The sequence below is a fragment of the Zalophus californianus genome, chromosome 16, assembly GCF_009762305.2.
Source record: "Zalophus californianus isolate mZalCal1 chromosome 16, mZalCal1.pri.v2, whole genome shotgun sequence".
Classification (NCBI taxonomy): Eukaryota; Metazoa; Chordata; class Mammalia; order Carnivora; family Otariidae; genus Zalophus; species Zalophus californianus.
Window position 1 is genome coordinate 14,644,096 of NC_045610.1, and position 17,473 is coordinate 14,661,568.

General features: G+C 39.9%; 1 protein-coding gene across 2 annotated transcripts in view; it reads left to right on the forward strand.

The window, feature by feature from the left end:
* Positions 1–17,473, forward strand: part of METTL16 (methyltransferase like 16) — a 73,685-nt gene that overhangs the window by 50,948 nt on the left and 5,264 nt on the right. For both annotated transcript variants that reach the window (XM_027625846.1, XM_027625847.1), the window contains exons 7-8: positions 8,144–8,213; positions 9,250–9,339. In XM_027625846.1, the coding sequence (XP_027481647.1) occupies positions 8,144–8,213; positions 9,250–9,339 (160 nt within the window). The remainder of the gene's footprint in view (positions 1–8,143; positions 8,214–9,249; positions 9,340–17,473) is intronic.

Below are 17,473 nucleotides of genomic sequence, written 5' to 3' on the forward strand. Positions count from 1 at the left end.
TGGGATCATGACCTGAGCCAAAGGCAGCTGCTTAACCGCCTGAGCCACCCAGGCGCCCCTGCCATCATTATTTTAATAATTGATTCATGGAAGATCAACAGTGGAAAATTTGAAGAGAAACAGGATGTTAATAGTTTCAGAGTATCTCCCCACAGATGACTTATAATCACAAAGAAATATGGTAACCTTACAGTAGAGAAGCCTGGGGGATTCCACCTTGAGCGGGTGATCACCTTTCTGATGCGCTGCACCCAGAAGGACACAATAGCACTCTGCTCTTTATGCCCATTGTGTATAGCTTCAACCTAACTCTGAGGAAACTTCAGACAAACCAACTTGGAAGGGTTTTGTAAAATATTTCTCCAGAAATATAAAGGTCATGAAAAAAAAAAAGGCTGAATGAGGAACTGTTCAGGATTGAAGGAGACTAAAGAGACTTGACACAGAAATGAAATGCAGGATCTTAGATTGGATCTTGTATCGGGGGAGAAAATTGCCATGAAGGACATTATAGGGATAATTGGTGACATTTGAAAATGGACTGTATTCCCAATATAAATAGTACTATGCAAGTGTTAAATTTTCTCAATTTGATAATTGTTCTGTGGTTATGTGGGAGAATGTCCTTGTTTTTAAAATGTACGTGCCAAAATATTTAGGGTGAAAGGGGCATGATGATGCTAACTCTCAATTGGTTTTAAAAAAACACAGAGCAAGCAAATGGAGGAAAATGTTGATTGATGAATCTGGGTGAAGAGTATACTGGAATCGTTTGTACTAATCTTGCAACTCTTCTGTACACTTGAAATTATTTCAAAATAATTTTTCTTGAAAGCTACTGTCTCAGAGGAGTTACTAAATGCTGTAATGACTAGAGTGCTACTTTCATCATTAAAATAGTGTAATGGGTTCAGAGTCTCCTGGGTAACTAGATTTTCCTTTTGTTCATTTTTTTTTTCTACTTGCATTTTGATTAGTTGTCACAAGATGCCTGTTGAGAGTAGCTAGGATCTAATGGGTAGGCATTTTCTGAAGTGAAGTCAACTCAGAATTTTAATACACCCTGTTACTTTTTTTTTTTTAAGATTTTATTTATAACTTATTTGAAAGAGAGAGCGAGTGAGCACAAGAGCAGGAACACAAGCAGGGGGAGTGGAAGAGGGAGAAGCAGGCATCCCACTGAGCAGGAAGCCCAATATGGGACTCCATCCCAGGACCCTGGGATCATGACCCGAGCCGAAGGCAGAGGCTTAATGACTGAGCCACCCAGGCGCCCTTCTGCTTTTCCTTTAAGAAATATAAATGCTGCAGAAAAGTTATTGATGAGATTAAATCTTAAAAGATTCCAATATAGTATTCAGCTTACAGCAAGGTTAAAAGAAATGTGAACTCTACCAAGCTATTGTTAACTACCAAGGACATATTTAACTGTGAGAAGACTTACTTATATAAATATTTACTTTCCTTCATCTCCTGAGGAAATGTATACTATCTTTCTTTTGTCTTTGTTCTGGGCTGTTTCTTGGTTTCTGGTGATTCTGATCTAATATGTTCAGGAATGCTAATTTTAAAGGAAAGGTGTTAACCTATTTTATATGGTTACTGTGTGAGCACTAATTGCTCTTAATTTCTTTTTTCCATCTTGTTCCTAACGTACCAAAGGCTTTTAATTCCTGGTTAATGATTTCTCTGTTGAAATAATGAGTTCTCTACTGTCTTCTTAAAGGGAGCATATTGTTTTTGTCCCAAACATTTTAAAGCCACCAAATGAAATTGATTATGCTATAAGTAAATTTACCCAGGTTTGTTTAAAGTAGTTTAGGTTAAACAATAATTTGTCTTTTCAAAGGGAAAACTGATTGACTAAACAAAAATAGGGGCAGTCACCTATTGTTAAATCCACAAACAATGAAAACAAAATATTGGTTAGTGCAAACTATTTCTATAGCAATATAATAGTATTTCTCATACTTCTATAAACAATGAGATTTTTATTTCTATTATTTAATGTATTAAGTTGGAACCAACTGCCAGTGTACTTACAATACAAAGCCAGAGGGGCGCCTGGGTGGCTCATTTGTTGGGCGTCTGCCTTCAGCTCAGGTCATGATCCCGGGGTCCTGAGATCGAGTCCCACATCGGGCTCCCTCCTCGCAGGGAGGCCCGCTTCTCCCTCTCCCACTCCCCCTGCTTGTGTTCCTGCTCTTGCTATCTCTGTCTCTGTCAAATGGATAAAATCTTTAAAAAAAAAAAAAATACAAAGCCAGATAAAAAAAAATTCTCTGTGATTGCATTTATGTGAAAGTCTGGAATAGGCAAAACGATTAAGACAGAATGACCGGCGGCCACTAGAGGCTGGGGTAGGGGGGCAAAGACTGCAGTGGGTCACTAGGGAACTTTTTAGGGTGATGTAAATGTTCTATATCGTGATTGTGGTGGTGGTAATATACACATTTGTCAAAACTCATTGAATTATATACTTAAAATTGGATAATTTTACTATATATGCTATATTTTGATAAAACTTGTAAATATAAAAATTCCTTCATGTTCCTTATATCTTTGCTGTCATTCATTTATACGTATATATTTATTAGCATACATAATCAAATACATTGTTGGTATTGTTATTTTTAACAAACTGTTACCTGTTACAGCCATTAAAAATTTTAAAAGTTTTGAAAAACAGTGAAAATAAAAATAAAAAGTTTTGGGACTCTTGGGTGGCTCAGCCAGTTAGTGTCTGCCTTCAGCTCAGGTCATGATCCTGGGGTCCTGGGATCGAGTCCCGCATCGAGCTCCCCACTCAGCAGAGAGTCTGCTTCTCCCTCTACCCCTTCCCCTGCTCGCGTGTGTGCTCTCTCTCATATAAATAAATAAAATCATTTTTTGAAAAAAAAAATAACTTTTAGGTTTTTTTTTTAAACCTTCACTTATTTCTTCTTCTCCCTTGTTCTCCATTTTTCTTATATAGATCTGAGTTTCTGACCCGATACCATTTTTCTTCTTGTAAGGTCTTGTAAATGTCAAGAGAAGTTCTCTAGAAAAGGAACTGGCAACAAATTCCCTCAATTTCTGTTTGAGGAAGTCTTATTTTGCCTTCACTTTTGAAGGGCATTTTGCAAGGAATAGAATTCTAGGTTGGTGGGTTTTTTCCTCTCAGTGTTTTAAACATTTCACTCCACTCTCTTCTTGCTTGCATGGTTCTTAAGAGAAGTTTGATGTAATTCTTTCCTTTGTTCCTCTGTAAATAGTGTAGCTTTTTCCCTCTGGCTTCTTTCAGGATTTTTTCTTTGTTTGGTTTTCTGTATTTTGAAAATCATATGTCTTAGGTATAATTTTTTTGGCATTTTGCCTGCTCAGTGATCTCTGAGCTTCCTGAATCTGTGATTTGGTGTCTGACATGAACTTGGTGGAAATTCTCAGCCATTATGGTTTCAGATATTTTTTCTGCACCTTTCTTTTTCTTCTGGAATTCCAGTCACACATACTTTACACCTTTTGTAGTTGTCCCATAGTTCCTGGATATTGTATTGTGTTTTTTTGTTTTGTTTTGTTTTCCTGTGCCTTTACTCTTTGCTTTTCACTTTTGGCAGTTTTATTGAGATAGCCTCAGACTCAGAGATTCTTTCTTCCTCTGGGTCCAGTCTACTGATGAGCCCATTAAAGGCATTCTTCCTTTCTGTTACAGTGTTTTTGATCTCTAGCATTTCTTTTTGGTTCTTTTTTAGAATTTCCATCTCTCTGCTTACATTGCCCATCTGTTTTTTCATGCTCTCTGCTGTATCCATTAGAGCCCTTTAGCATCTTGTGTGTGTTTTTTTTTTTTAAAGATTTTATTTGTCAGAGAGTGAGAGAGCACAAGCAGGGGGATGTGGCAGGCAGAGGGAGAAGCAGGCTCCCTGCTCAGCGAGGAGCCCGATGCAGGACTCAGTCCCAGGACCCTGGGATCATGACTTGAGCCTAAGGCCAACACTTAACCAACTGAACCACCCAGGCGTCCTGAGCCCTTAGCGTCTTAATCATAGTTGTTTTAAATTCCTAGTCCGATAACTCCAACACTCTTACCATGTATGGTTCTGATGCTAGCTCTGTCTCTTCAAACTGTTTTTTGCCTTTTAGTATGTTTTGTAATTCTTCTTTTTTTTTTAAAGATTTTATTTATTTATTTGAGAGAGAGAGAATGAGAGATAGAAAGCACGAGAGGGAAGAGGGTCAGAGGGAGAAGCAGACTCCCCGCTGAACTGGGAGCCCGATGTGGGACTCGATCCCGGGACTCCAGGATCATGACCTGGGCCGAAGGCAGTTGCTCAACCAACTGAGCCACCCAGGCACCCTGTAATTTTTTCTTGATAGAAGGACATAATATACTGGGTAGAAGGAACTGCTGTAAATATAAATAGGCCTTTGTAATGTGGTGGTGAGGTGTGGGGAGAGGGGAAACATGTCCTGTGAGTAGGTCTCCGTCTTTTAGTGAGTCTGTGCCTCTGGATTGTGAACTTCACACATGCTTCTCAGTCCCTCCTTACCTCCTCCCCCTCTCCCTTGTTGGGACAGGATTGCTAAAGTAGGCTGGAGTTGGATGATGCCATTCCTCCAGGTCAGTTAGGTTCTCATAATACCCCAACAGGCTAGGATCTGGTTAACTAGTTTCTCTTGAGGTCAGGCCTTGTTAAGAAGAGGATGCTCTAGCCTATTTCAAAATTACCCCTTTTTCTCTTTTCCTGCTGGAAGCACAGAGATTTTTTTCTCCCATATTCACTGTGGACCTGGTCAAGCTCCTGGAGGTAAAATTCACAGAAGTTTGGGGTCCTGATGATGGAGTCCTCCTGGGGTTTTTATTTCTCAGACTTGTCAATGCTGCGTCTCCAGCAATTTTTCAGTTACAATTCAGGTTTCCCTAGCTTAGCAATGATTGCCATGGTGGTTTGCTCCTGGATTTCTGTTTAGTGAGTTGTGGTTCTTTATATTCACCTGGTAGTCTAATTTTAGAGGCAGTTGTTTTCCTTTTGAGTTGCTCTGTGATGGATGTAGGAAGAGTTTTTAGTTTTTCAAATGGTTAGGTTTTTTACTTTAAACAGTGTACTGACTTCTGACTTCTTACATGTTGGACTAGAAACTAGAAGTCTCCCTGTATCTCTTTTTATCTGTTTATTAATCTTACTAAGTTTAGGAGTTCCTTATATATGCTGGATACAAGCCCTTTGTCAGATGTATTTTGCAAGTATTTCCTCCCAGTCTGTGGTTTGCCTTTTTAATTTTATAACAGTGTCTTTTGAAAAGTAAGCTTTGGGTACTTTGGTTTAAAATCAACTGATAATATAAGTGAATCTGTTTCTGGACTACATTCCATTCTCTTGATCTGTATGTCTATATTTATGCCATTACCATATTGTCTTAATATCAGAGCTTTATAATAAGTCTTGAATTCAGTAGTGTAAGTCCTCCAGTTTTGTTGTTCTTTTTCAAAAAATTGTTGTGGCTATTTGAAATCTTTCATTTCCGTATAAATTTTAGAATCAGTTTATCAATTTCTATGAAAAATCCTACGGGGATTTTGGTTGGGATTTTATCAATTTTTATAGATCAAATTGGAGAGAACTGATAGCTTACCAATGTTAAATCTTCATCCCAACATGGCATAGCTCTTCATTTATTTAGATCTTAGAATTCTTTCAGCAGTGTTTGATGGTTTTCTTGCACATATTGTGTTAATTTTATTCCTAAGTATTTCATGTATTTTGAAGCTATTGTAAATTGAATTTTTAAATTTTAATTTCTAGTTATGTATTGCTACTATAAGGAAATACAGTTGATTTTATATTGAGCTTTTATCCTGTGACCTTGCTGAATTCATTTACTCTAGTAGCTTTTCCCTAGATTTCAAAGAAATTTCTACATAGATGGTCATGTCTTCTGTTAAGAAAGACAGTTTTCTTTCTTTGCAGTCTGTATGCATTTTACCACTTTTTTGTACTGACTAGAATCTCTAGTACGATTTTTGAATAGAAGTGGAGGGTGGATATCATTCCCAATGTCGTCATACTTTAAACATTTTATATAAGATTTAAATGTTTAAGAAAACTATGATTCTCTTGTTACTGTTTCTAGTCTAATTAATTATTATTATACCCCTTTTCTGAAACACCACTTAATGTGTGCTGCTTGATACTGTCCCACAGGTCACGTCGTGCTGTGTGTGTGTTGTTTTTTTTTCCCAGTCTTTTTTCCCCCCATGTGCTTTATTTTGGATAGTTTCTGTTGCTGTGTCTTCCACAGGTCTTTTCTTTTGCAGAGTCTGGTATGTTGTTAATCCCATCCAGTGAATTTTTCATTTTAGGTATCATAATTTTCATGTCTAAAAGTTCCATTTGGTTGGTTTTTATATCTTCCCTCATGCTCCTCACCATGTCCATGTTTTGTTAATATCTGGTTATTTTTATTGGATACTAGACATTGCAAATCTTACTTATGTTTTGGGGTGCTGTATCATCGTGTTCCTTTAAAGAATGTCAGATTCTGATGCTTAAGTTACTTGTGATCTTTGAGCCTTTTGAGTTTTACTTTTAAGCTTCAATAGGGTAAATATAGAATAGCCTCTAGACTCATTACAAAGCAGTATCCTTTCTAGGACTCCACTAGATAGATGCCCTTTTTATTAACAAGGGCTTTCTGCTCTGGCCAGTAGAACTGCAAACTAGTCTAGCTATGTCTGGACTCCAGGAATTGTTCAGCTTATTGCTTTTTGGGATTTTTTTTTTTTAATATTTATTTTAGAGAGTTGGGGGTGGGGAGAGAATCCTTAAGCAGACTCCTTGTTGAGCGTGTAGCCCAACGCAGGGCTTGGTCCCAGGACCCTGACATCATGACCAGAGCGGAAATCAAAGTTGGATGCTTAATCGATTGAGCCACTCAGGGGCCCCTCTGGGAATTTTTTCCCTGGTTTCATGGAGTTCCACCTCACAAGTGCAAATCCTTATTCTGTAAAATATTCCAGGGAACTTTTCTGCAGATGCCTAGAATTCTCTCTCTGTGCAAGTCCTTCCTCTCTTGTATTTTGCTCTTCAAATCCTTACTGCCTGGGCCTTTGAAATCCAGGCTCTTGCTCAAAAATTCAAGATTATTGGACTCTGAGTTTCCTTTCCCTGTATTGCTGCTTGGAAATTTCCTTTAGGCAGTAAGCTTTGTCAATTATGGGACTCACCTGGTTTCTCTCCTGGAGATTATAGGTTTTCACTGCAGTTGTCCTATGTCTGAAAAACAACTGTTACATATATTTTGCCAGGTTTCCTAGTTGCTTATGATAGAATGTATAGTAGTTAATCTTTCATAGGCTGAATTCTATTTTACCTTTTAACCAGTTCATTCCATCTTCTCCCCACTCCCTCTTCTAGATTTGTGTTTACTATAGAAGAAATTGACTTCATATTCTTTTGAAACACTAATACATATCCTTAAATCATTTGCAGATGAGGCCATCTCAGAGTATAGGTACATGCCAGATTTTACAGTTTTTATTAAGATGGTATGGGGGGTGTTTATACTTTTTTTAGTTGAGGTATAATTTGACATACACTGTAGTAGTTTCAGGTATACATGTTTTTATTGTTATTTATTAACTAATTTCTGTCCTAAAGGCCAAATGGCCTTTATTCTGAGTGTCACAGGGGAGTCTCTCTTTTTCACTCTCTTTCCAAATATGTACAGCCCTGAATCATTGGAGAGGCTAAGTGGTTTTTGGTTTTTTTAAGTTGCTTTTGGCTTGTTTTCCCTTACTTTATTATTATTATTTTTTTAAGATTTTATTTATTTATGTGAGAGAGAGAGCACGAGCAGCGGGGGAGGGGCAGAGGGAGAAGCAGACTCCCCACTGAGCGGGGAGCCCGACTCAGGACTTGATCCCAGGACCTCAGGATCATGACCTGAGCTGAGGGCAGACGCTTAATGGACTGAGCCACCCAGGTGCCTTTGTTTTCCTTTGCTAGGTTTGCTCTTTGTCTAAATAAAATTTTTGTTATTGTTACTTATAACTTAACTCAAAAATTTTTTGCTGTGAGTTCCCATTTTTTTCATGTGAAAAATGGTTAATTTAAAAATGTAACCATGTAAACAGTGTTTTACTTCTCTGATTTTTTTTCCCTAGGTGGTATAGCTGTATGCTCGGGAAAAAATGCAGCTTGGCTCCTCTGAAGGAAGAACTTCGCATACAAGGGGTAAGTCTTTGTCAATACTATTCTGATACATCTACTTTGGATGGGAGTTAGAGTATGGAATTTTCCTTTATACCTTAAAACTCTAAATGTGTTTTGTTTTTATTTTTTAATTTTGTAAAAGAAGCTTTTTATAAATTATTTTTAAAAGGCCTTCTTTGACAATTAGAGAAAAGATGGAGGCAAACAAGATGGGTACAATGTCAGAGAGATACCAGAAATCAGAACACTTGGTTCTGCCTGCCACTCACTCCACATCTGACTGCTTTATGATCGCAGAAACTGACATACGTTAGGGGCCTGTTCTGGGTCACATACCTAGTTATCAAAGATCAGCTAGAACTAGAATGATACTCGTGCAAGTTTGCTTCCCTTTATGGTGCAGTCCACATGAATTCAGCCCCTTGCTTCTCTTTTGAAAAGCAGGTGGCAAATTAATACTGCCCCTTGACTCCGCTCCCAGTTTATGGTGTTTGGGCACAAGTAAGCATAAACCAGATGACTTTTCAGAGAAGGGGGTCAAATGTGTGGTCAGTGGTAGAGACCAAGTTTCTGATTTCTGGTTTCTCTCAGACATTGTACCCATCCTGTTTTCCCTATCACACCTTTTCTTTTTTAAAATTCTAACAGCAACAAAGTGGTTTCATTTTTTTTCCCCTAAAATCCGAGACAAAAGGGAGACTGCATAGTTGTATCTAGCCAGGCTTTGGTGGCTCTCTTTCCGAAAAGAAAAGAAAAAAACCATTTGAATCATTTACCAGTGGTTCTTTGAAGAACTGTGTTATTTTGGGTGTTTTGAATATTTGGACTTTGAAACCAGAACTCTAAATTCTCTCTAATGTTTTAGGAGAGAAAAAACAAAACAAAACACAACTTTGTTGGGAGATAATTTAGATAGCTATGCATAACTGTTTTGGGATAGTAGTGTTTGTTAACTGATAAAAAGAAAAACCAACACATAATTAACATGAGGCAACAACCCAAAACATACTGGTAGAATTACTTCAGTTTGATAAGATGACATGTTTGTTGGTTTCAGGTTCCTAAAGTTACCTACACTGAGTTCTGTCAAGGTCGGACAATGAGATGGGCTTTAGCTTGGAGTTTTTATGATGATGTTACAGTACCAGTAAGTAAAGACTTTGCTTTAGCTTCTCCAAATTCCAGCACATGATGGGTTTTAGTAGATCACAAATGAACTAAATCTGTACTGCCTTGGTTTCCCTGAAGTTTGCCCCAAATGCTTATTTCAGAATGGGAAATGGTTGTGAAATAAGACAGTCCTGGGGCGCCTGGGTGGCTCAGTTGTTAAGCGTCTGCCTTCAGCTCAGGTTATGATCCCAGCGTCCTGGGATCAAGCGCCACGTCTGGCTCCCTGCTCAGCGGGAAGCCTGCTTCTCCCTCTCCCATTCTCCCTGCTTGTGTTCACTCTCTTGCTGTGTCTCTCTCTCTATTAAATAAATAAATAAAATCTTTAAAAAAAAAAAAAGTCCTAGAAGGCTGACTTTGGTGACCATGGAGCCTTTCTCTGGGTTTGTGCAACACATTCTTGCTCAGCATATATAAATGAATTAGAAGTGTGTCTTTCGGGAATTAAAAGTTCAGGTAATATAACCTGTAGAAACACCTTGCAAATGTAATTATTCTGTTGGATATTCTTTAAGGACTGAAATTGAAGTCTGTTTAGTTTGATACTTTCATAGAGAAGCTGTTTCCTGGGGTTATTGGGGAATACAGAAATTGCTGTTTGGAGTTGCAGGCTTTTTATATGTAACATTCAGGGATCATTCCAGTAAAAGGTTCTGTGTTAGCTTTAAAATTACCAGTAGAATATTGGTCAGTTTTGAAGCTGGGTAATAGGTCATTATTCTAGTCTCTCTACTTTGCATCTGCTTAATAAGCTTGAACATTTTCTGGAATAGAATGTTTTTGTTGTTGTTTTTGTTTTTTAAGATTTTATTTATTTAGAGAGAGAGAGAGAGTGCACAAACGGCGGGGAGGGGCAGACAGGGAGGGAGAGGCAGACTCCCTGCTGAGCAGAGAACCCGATGCAATGCGGGACTCGATCCCAGGGTCCTGGGATTCATGACCTGAGCCTAAGGCAGATGCCCAACTGACTAAGCCACCCAGGTGCCCCTGGAATAGAATGTTTTAAAAAATAATTTGTTCTATACATCAAAAACTAATGATGTAATGTATGGTGATTAACATAACATAATAATAAAAATAATAATAATTTGTTGTACCAACTTCTCTTTGTCCTCTGTGCTATTGTGGGTAAAGGAAAAATACTTCTGAACTGGTTAGACTGAATAATTTTTCTGGGCTGTACTGAGAGGTGGTAATAGAATAGCATCTGTTTATTCTCAAAGTTCCTTCACAAGAGTGATCAACCTTTTTGCTGGAGCCATGGTTCCATGTTAAGTTTATGTGTACATTGCTCGGCGCTGTACTCCTGTAGTATTTGTGGGGGCCTGATACCTGGTCCTCCAGCTTTCTGACCCCCTGTCCATACAATATGCGTGTTCTGGGTGCTCCTCTCCCAAAGGCTTAGTTGCACTTGGTCTTTCAAGTCACCTTAAATGTTGCTGTGTCTAGAGCAGTAGAGACATGTGCAGAAACCACAACAGTTTGCAGATGCTTCTGATACATGGGCTCACATTGAAAACTCAGCCTGTCCTTTCTGCACTTTGCTACTAGGTGTGCTGCTGGGTTGAAAGAAGTCTCCCAGGGGCACCTGGGTGGCTCATCGGTTAAGCGTCTGCCTTCGGCTCAGGTCATGATCCCAGGGCCCTGGGATCAAGCCCCACGTCGGGCTCCCTGCTCAGCTGGGACCTGCTTCTCCTCTGCCTGCCGCTCCCCGTTTGTGCTCTCGCTCTCTCTTTCTCTGACAAATAAATAAATAAAATCTTAAAAAAAAAAAAGAAAGAAAGAAATGTGTCTCCCAGTCAAGTTTGAATGACCTATCATGTAGAAGTCTATACCTCTATACAATGCAGTAGGGAAGCTAGAGGTCAGTGTTTGAAATGTCCACTGTTTAAAAAAATGATCCTAATTTTTTTTTACCTCCCTATAGGATTATCCTTTCTGTCATTTTCTAGAATATTGGGGTTTTCACACCAAATTGTTAAAATCATTAGTAATGCCCTAGGTTATCCCTCTTTAGACACTGGGTTATCCCTGTGAGGATACTAACAGTTGCAGGAAGGTGGAACTGCGCCTGTTTCCAAATGCTTTTTGTTTAATCTGCTTCCTGCATTTGTTGGCACCGCAGGTGCAAGAGCTTATAATGGGCTCTGGCACTTTCCATGCCATCTCAGAGCCCAGAGTTACCTTTGCCCTCTTCGATTAGTAGGCATTTCAGATCAAAATATCAAAGGGCACTGTGTTTCTGTGTCAGCAGAATTAGCTTATTTTGAAAAGGAACCTTCTCCCTCCCTGTCTTCTAGGCCATGCTTGAGCTCTATTTGTAGTTTCAACCATCAAAGAATGCCTCTTGCAAAGAGGCATTCTTGCAAAGGGCCTTGGGTTTCTCCCATGCCAGAGTACTCCCTCCCCACCACTACCCTCAACTCAAAGCTGTTAATAATGCGTTCCCAAGTGTTCCATTAGGTGCACTCAAACTGCTACAGGGAAAATGGCAATTTCTGATTTGCAGTAACCCAGCAACAGTTTCTTAGCACTGGTTCCCTTGATCAGCAGCTGCTTTCCCAGGGGTAGTCCCAGGGCACTGGTGAGGTTTTCAGTGGGCTCTCCTCTTGGTTCTCCTTCCCTCCACCTGGACCTCTCCCCACCCCTTGCATTTTGAAATGCCTATCTGACTTTTTCCCCTCTTGTTCACGTTAGGGATGGGGAGATAGGAGGATGCTGCTTTCAATGAGAGGAAGCCAAGGACTAGAGAAGTAGAAATATTGACCTACTTCCCCACCCCACCCCCACTCCTGCCTTTTTAGGGTAAATGCGCAAGTTACTATGGCAACTTCTGTTTTCACTTATCTCAGGCCCACTGACTGTGTTTCTGTTGGTGCTGAATGCTAAAAAAAATTCTGATTCAAGTGCCTACACTAAGTCCACTGCTCTTGTCTGGATTTATTTTAGCAACAAAACGATGAGTCTTAGTGTTGATAGAATTTTTGTACAATCATTCCTGACTGATGATGAATATAAGGAAGCATATCGTGAGGACTGTTCTTTACAAATTTAACAAGCCACTTAGAATGTCTCTTTGTCCCAGCTTCTCCTCTAATTGCTCAGGGTGTTATTTTAGCTTTGCTTTGCTTTCAGAAGTTTTTTTATTTTTTTTATTTTTTTTATTTATTTGACAGGGAGAGACAGCAATGGAGGGAACACAAGCAGGGGGAGTGGGAGAGGGAGAAGCAGGCTTCCCGCTGAGCAGGGAGCCCGATGCGGGGCTCAATCCCAGGACCCTGGGATCATGACCTGAGCCGAAGGCAGACGCTTAATGACTGAGCCACCCAAGGGCCCCTGCTTTCAGAAGTTTAACACTTGTTAAAATAAGAAGGAAAAATAATGTGGTCCCAGTAAGTTGTGCACTCTTGGTATGAGCATTGCTCTAGAACTCTGGTTTTAAAAAAATTAGCCCTCTGTGTTCAAGACATTTCTTTTAAGCCTGGAGACTTTCCTGTCTAGGGAGTAAAACTAGAGGGATTTTGGAAAGCAGATGGAGGGAAAGGGTCAAATTAATCAGGTAACCTTGTTAGTGTCAGAGCTGGGTTCTGGCAGTACTGTCCTTACTACTGCATAGGTATTCACACTGGTTCTAGATAGATCAGGGATTCTGTGTAGGGTGCTACAGGGGAATGACAGCTGGGGCAGATGTCAGGTTAGTACTTCCGGCCTTGCTCTCATTTTAACCAGAGCTGATCTGCTTGCATCAATGTTAGTATTGATTTTATTTCTTGAAAAGATGCTGCTGTTAAATGGTTTGAAAACCAGTACTATACCGGGCTATACAGCAGGCTGTAAAACAGATGCATGGATTAAGGAGCTGAGCTTTGAGCAAAACCAGAGCCAGAGTCCGGAAGGACTCTTTTCTTAGTTACTTATTAAGTATGATCTTCATTGTGATAATACCGAAGAAAAAACACACCATTTTCTGTCCTTTCAGTGACAAGTTTTATGGGTGGGAAGCACACACAAAGCATTGCTATGGAATTATAACTGAGTAAGTGCTGAAATGAATGGTCAGGCGTTAGGGAGTTCCCAAAATGAAAGCAGATCTGGCTGGTCTAGTCAGAGCTGACTTCATGGAGGAGTTGTCAGTATCTGACTGGTGCTCAGTAAGTTTTCTTTGAATGTTAAAAGGAATGGTGTAGGGTTTGTACTAAGGTGCAACATTGTGAACAGGACATTAATAGATCTAATAGATTTGAAGCACTGGAGGTAGTCTCTGTTGTTATTTGAATGCATCACACACATTAATGTCATTTTTATTTAAACCTGACAACAGTCAAGTGAAAGTAGATGGTATTATCCCCACTTTCTATATGAGGAAACTGGGGGCTCTAAAAAGGTTAGTCCTCGGGGCGCCTGGGTGGCTCAGTTGTTAAGCGTCTGCCTTCGGCTCAGGTCATGATCCCGGGGTCCTGGGATTGACCCCCACATCAGGCTCCCTGCTCCGCGGGAGGCCTGCTTCTCCCTCTCCCACTCCCCCTGCTTGTGTTCCTGCTCTTGCTGTCTCTCACTCGTTCTGTCAAATAAATAAAATCTTAAAAAAAAAAAAAAACAGGCTAGTCCTCAACCATGCTAACATAATTATTCGTTTTGACCCACATTTCACCACAGCAGTTTCAAAAAGTTTTTATCGCTAATGATTTTTTAAATTTAAATGCAATTAATTAACATATAATGTATTATTGATTTCAGAGATAGAGGTCAGTGATTCATCAGTCTTATACGCAGTGCTCATTACGTCATGTGCCCTCCTTAATGTCCATCACCCAGTTACCCCATCCCCCCACCTCCCTCCCCTCCAACACCCCTCAGTTTGTTTCCTATGATTAACAGTTTCTTATGGTTTATCTCCCTCTCTGGTTTCATCTTGTTTTATTTTTTCCTCTCATCCCCTATGATGCTCTGTTTTGTTTCTTAAATTCCACATATCAGTGAGATCATATGATAATTGTCTTTCTCTGATTTATTTCACTTAGCGTAATACCCTCTAGTTCCATCCACATCGTTGCAAATGGCAAGATTTCATATTTTTTGATGGCTGAGTAGTATTCCATTGTATATATGCACCCATCTTTATCCATTCGTCTTTCTATGGACATCTGGGTTCTTTCCATAGTTTGGCTATTGTGGACATTGCTGTTATAAACATTGGGGTGCAGGTGCCCCTTCGGATCACTACATTTGTATCTTTGGGGTAAATACCCAGGAGTGCAATTGCTGGGTTATAGGGTAGCTCTATTTTCAACTTTTCCCGGGTGGCTCTGTATTCAAGTTTTCCAGAATGGTTTTACCAGCTTGCATTCCCACCAGCAGTGTAAGAGGGTTCCCCTTTCTCCACATCCTCTCTAACATCTGTTGTTTCCTGACTTGTTAATTTTAGCCATTCTGACCAGTGTGAGGTGGTATCTCATTGTGGTTTTGATTTGTATTTCTCTGATGCTGAGCGATGTTGAGCATTTTTTCATGTGTCTGTTGGCCATTTGGATGTCTTCTTTGGAGAAATGTTTGTTCATGTCTTCCAGCAGTCTCAAAATTAACATTACCATCAGCAAAATGATTTGTGAAAATAACTATTTTGTTCTTTTTTTCATTTCTTTTGTCCTTACGGACTGACTCCTGATAGATTTTAAAGTCATTTGGAATGTTTCTTTGTGGATTTATGCCACCAAGCCCATACACAGTTAGTAGGTTCATTTGTTTCATTTCTTAGGGATTTCTTTTTGTGAGCTATTTAATTTTGTAATTGTGAAAGATACATGGCTTCAAAGTCAAATCTCAAAAAAAAAAAAAGGTATAGTCAGTAGTCTAGCTTCTCTTGTCTCTTTGAAACATCCTAATCCTTCCCTTCTCCATGGGTCATTATAATTTATCCTTCCATTGTGTGTGTGTGTGTGTGTGTGTGTGTGTGTGTGTGTGTGTGTGTGTGTGTGTGTGTGTGTTTTAACATAGGAAATATACATGTAGGGTTCAGACTACCACGACTGGTTGGGTCATTTGGAAGAGCATGAGACTCTTGAATTTGGGGTCATGAGTTTGAGCCCCATGGTGGGTGTGGCGATTACTTTAAAAGAAAAGAGTCTTTATTTATTTATTTGGGGGGAGAGGTGGAGGTGGGAAGAGAGAGAATCTTAAGCAGGCTCCATGCCCAGTGCAGAGCCTGACCCGGGGCTCAATCCCACAACCCAGAGATCATGACCTGAGTCGAAATCAAGAGTCAGTTGCTTAACCAATTGAGCCACCCAGGTGCCCCCCGCAAAAAAACTTAAATAAATAAATAAATAAAACCAGCCCTTCTTAGATAGCATTCTACATAGACTTTTCTGCCCCTTGCTTTTTTACTTTTTACCGTTATTACATATATCCCAGGGATGATTTCAGGACATTTTATTTTATTATTTTTTTAAGTAATCTCTACACCCAGTGTGGGACTTGAACTCACAATCCCTGAGATCAAGAGTCACAAGCTCTTAGGGGTGCTTAGCTGGCTCAGTTGGTAGAGCATGCGACTCTTGATCTCAGGGTTGTGAGTTCAAGCCCCATATTGGGTGTAGAGATTATTTAAAAATAAAATCATTTTTAAAACAAATCATGGGGCGCCTGAGTGGCTCAGTCAGTTAAGCGTCTGCCTTTGGCTCAGGTCATGATGTCAGGGTCCTGGGATCGAGTCCTTCATCGGGCTCCCCGAAGCCTGCTTCTCCCTCTCCCACTCCCCCTGCTTGTGTTCCCTCTCTCGTGTGTCTCTCTGTCAAATAAATAAAATCTTAAAAAAAAAATCATTTAAAAAAAAGTAATGGGTACCTGGGTGGCTCAGTTAGCCTTGGGCTCAGGTCATGATCCTGGGGTCCTGGAATCAAGCCCCAGTCAGACTCCCTGCTGGGCATGGAGCCTGCTTCCCCTCTCCTCTGCTCCTCCCCCTGCTCTCTCTCAAATAAAATCTTCAAAAAAAAAAATAATAATAAAAAAGAGTCACATGCTCTATTGACTCAGCCAGCCAGCCAGGTGCCCCGATTTCAGGACATTTTAAACAGTAACCTGTCAGATTAAGATAGCAGTAGATATGCCCACTGAACTGTTTGTTAATAAGGGAGTTCACCCTTAGACAACAAAATATTCAGTCTACTTCGTGGCAGCAGAGCTGATACACATTCAAATAAGGCATAGTTGGTAAGATAGTCTGACTGTCCCTCCCGGCACACCTCCTGTCGATATTCAGGTGTCACTGTTGGCCCTTGGCTCTCTTTCTCCAAATAGTGAGAGCCTGTGCAGAATTACAGCTCTCAGGCATTCAGCTTCTTTCTGGAGGGCCGGGCGAGCGGCATCAGCCATTCAGAGTACAGCAGAACAGCAAGGACTCCACTGCAGTGGCCAAGAGCAAGAGCACTCCTGTCCGCTCAAGACCATTCTGGAGGTTGCTTTGTTAAAACAAGGAGTCTGTGGCTACAGCAGATCTCTAGTGAATGACTCCCATCTTTTCCTGCAGATCCTAGGGAGAACTTAATGATCTCTTGTAGCTTGTGGCTTCTCTGGGAGGTTTTGCCTTAGCTATAGTTAACAACAGGCAGCATAGCAGGTGCTACGTGGATCTGTGTCAAGTTGTACCTCATTTGAAAGTCTCTCGACTGATTGCATCACTGAGATCTAGAAATTAAGAGGGAGGATTCAAGAGATTTATAGAGAGCTCTGCTAGGTAAAGCATATTTTAAAATTTAAGAACTGTTATTGTTCAGTTTATGGTTTCGATCTACTGTATTTTCAATCTACTGTATTTTCAATGATGCAACAAAGTAGCACTTGAGGCCCCTCCCGCTGATTGTTATTCATTAAATCCTTGTAATTCAAAAGATACAAAGCCAATATCCCCTGTGGAGTCTAGAGTTCCTCACCAAACTTTCACATTGTCCTTTCAAGCTGGGGAATACAGTAGTACATCTTCTAATCCAAAATCAGTTGTAAGTTCACCTTCCAGTTCTTCACATTAAACTGAACTAGCCGTTGTAAATAAGTGATTTTGTTTTACAGTTTAAAATGTTGAATTATTTATGTTATCTTGCCTGTTTAAAGTACATTAT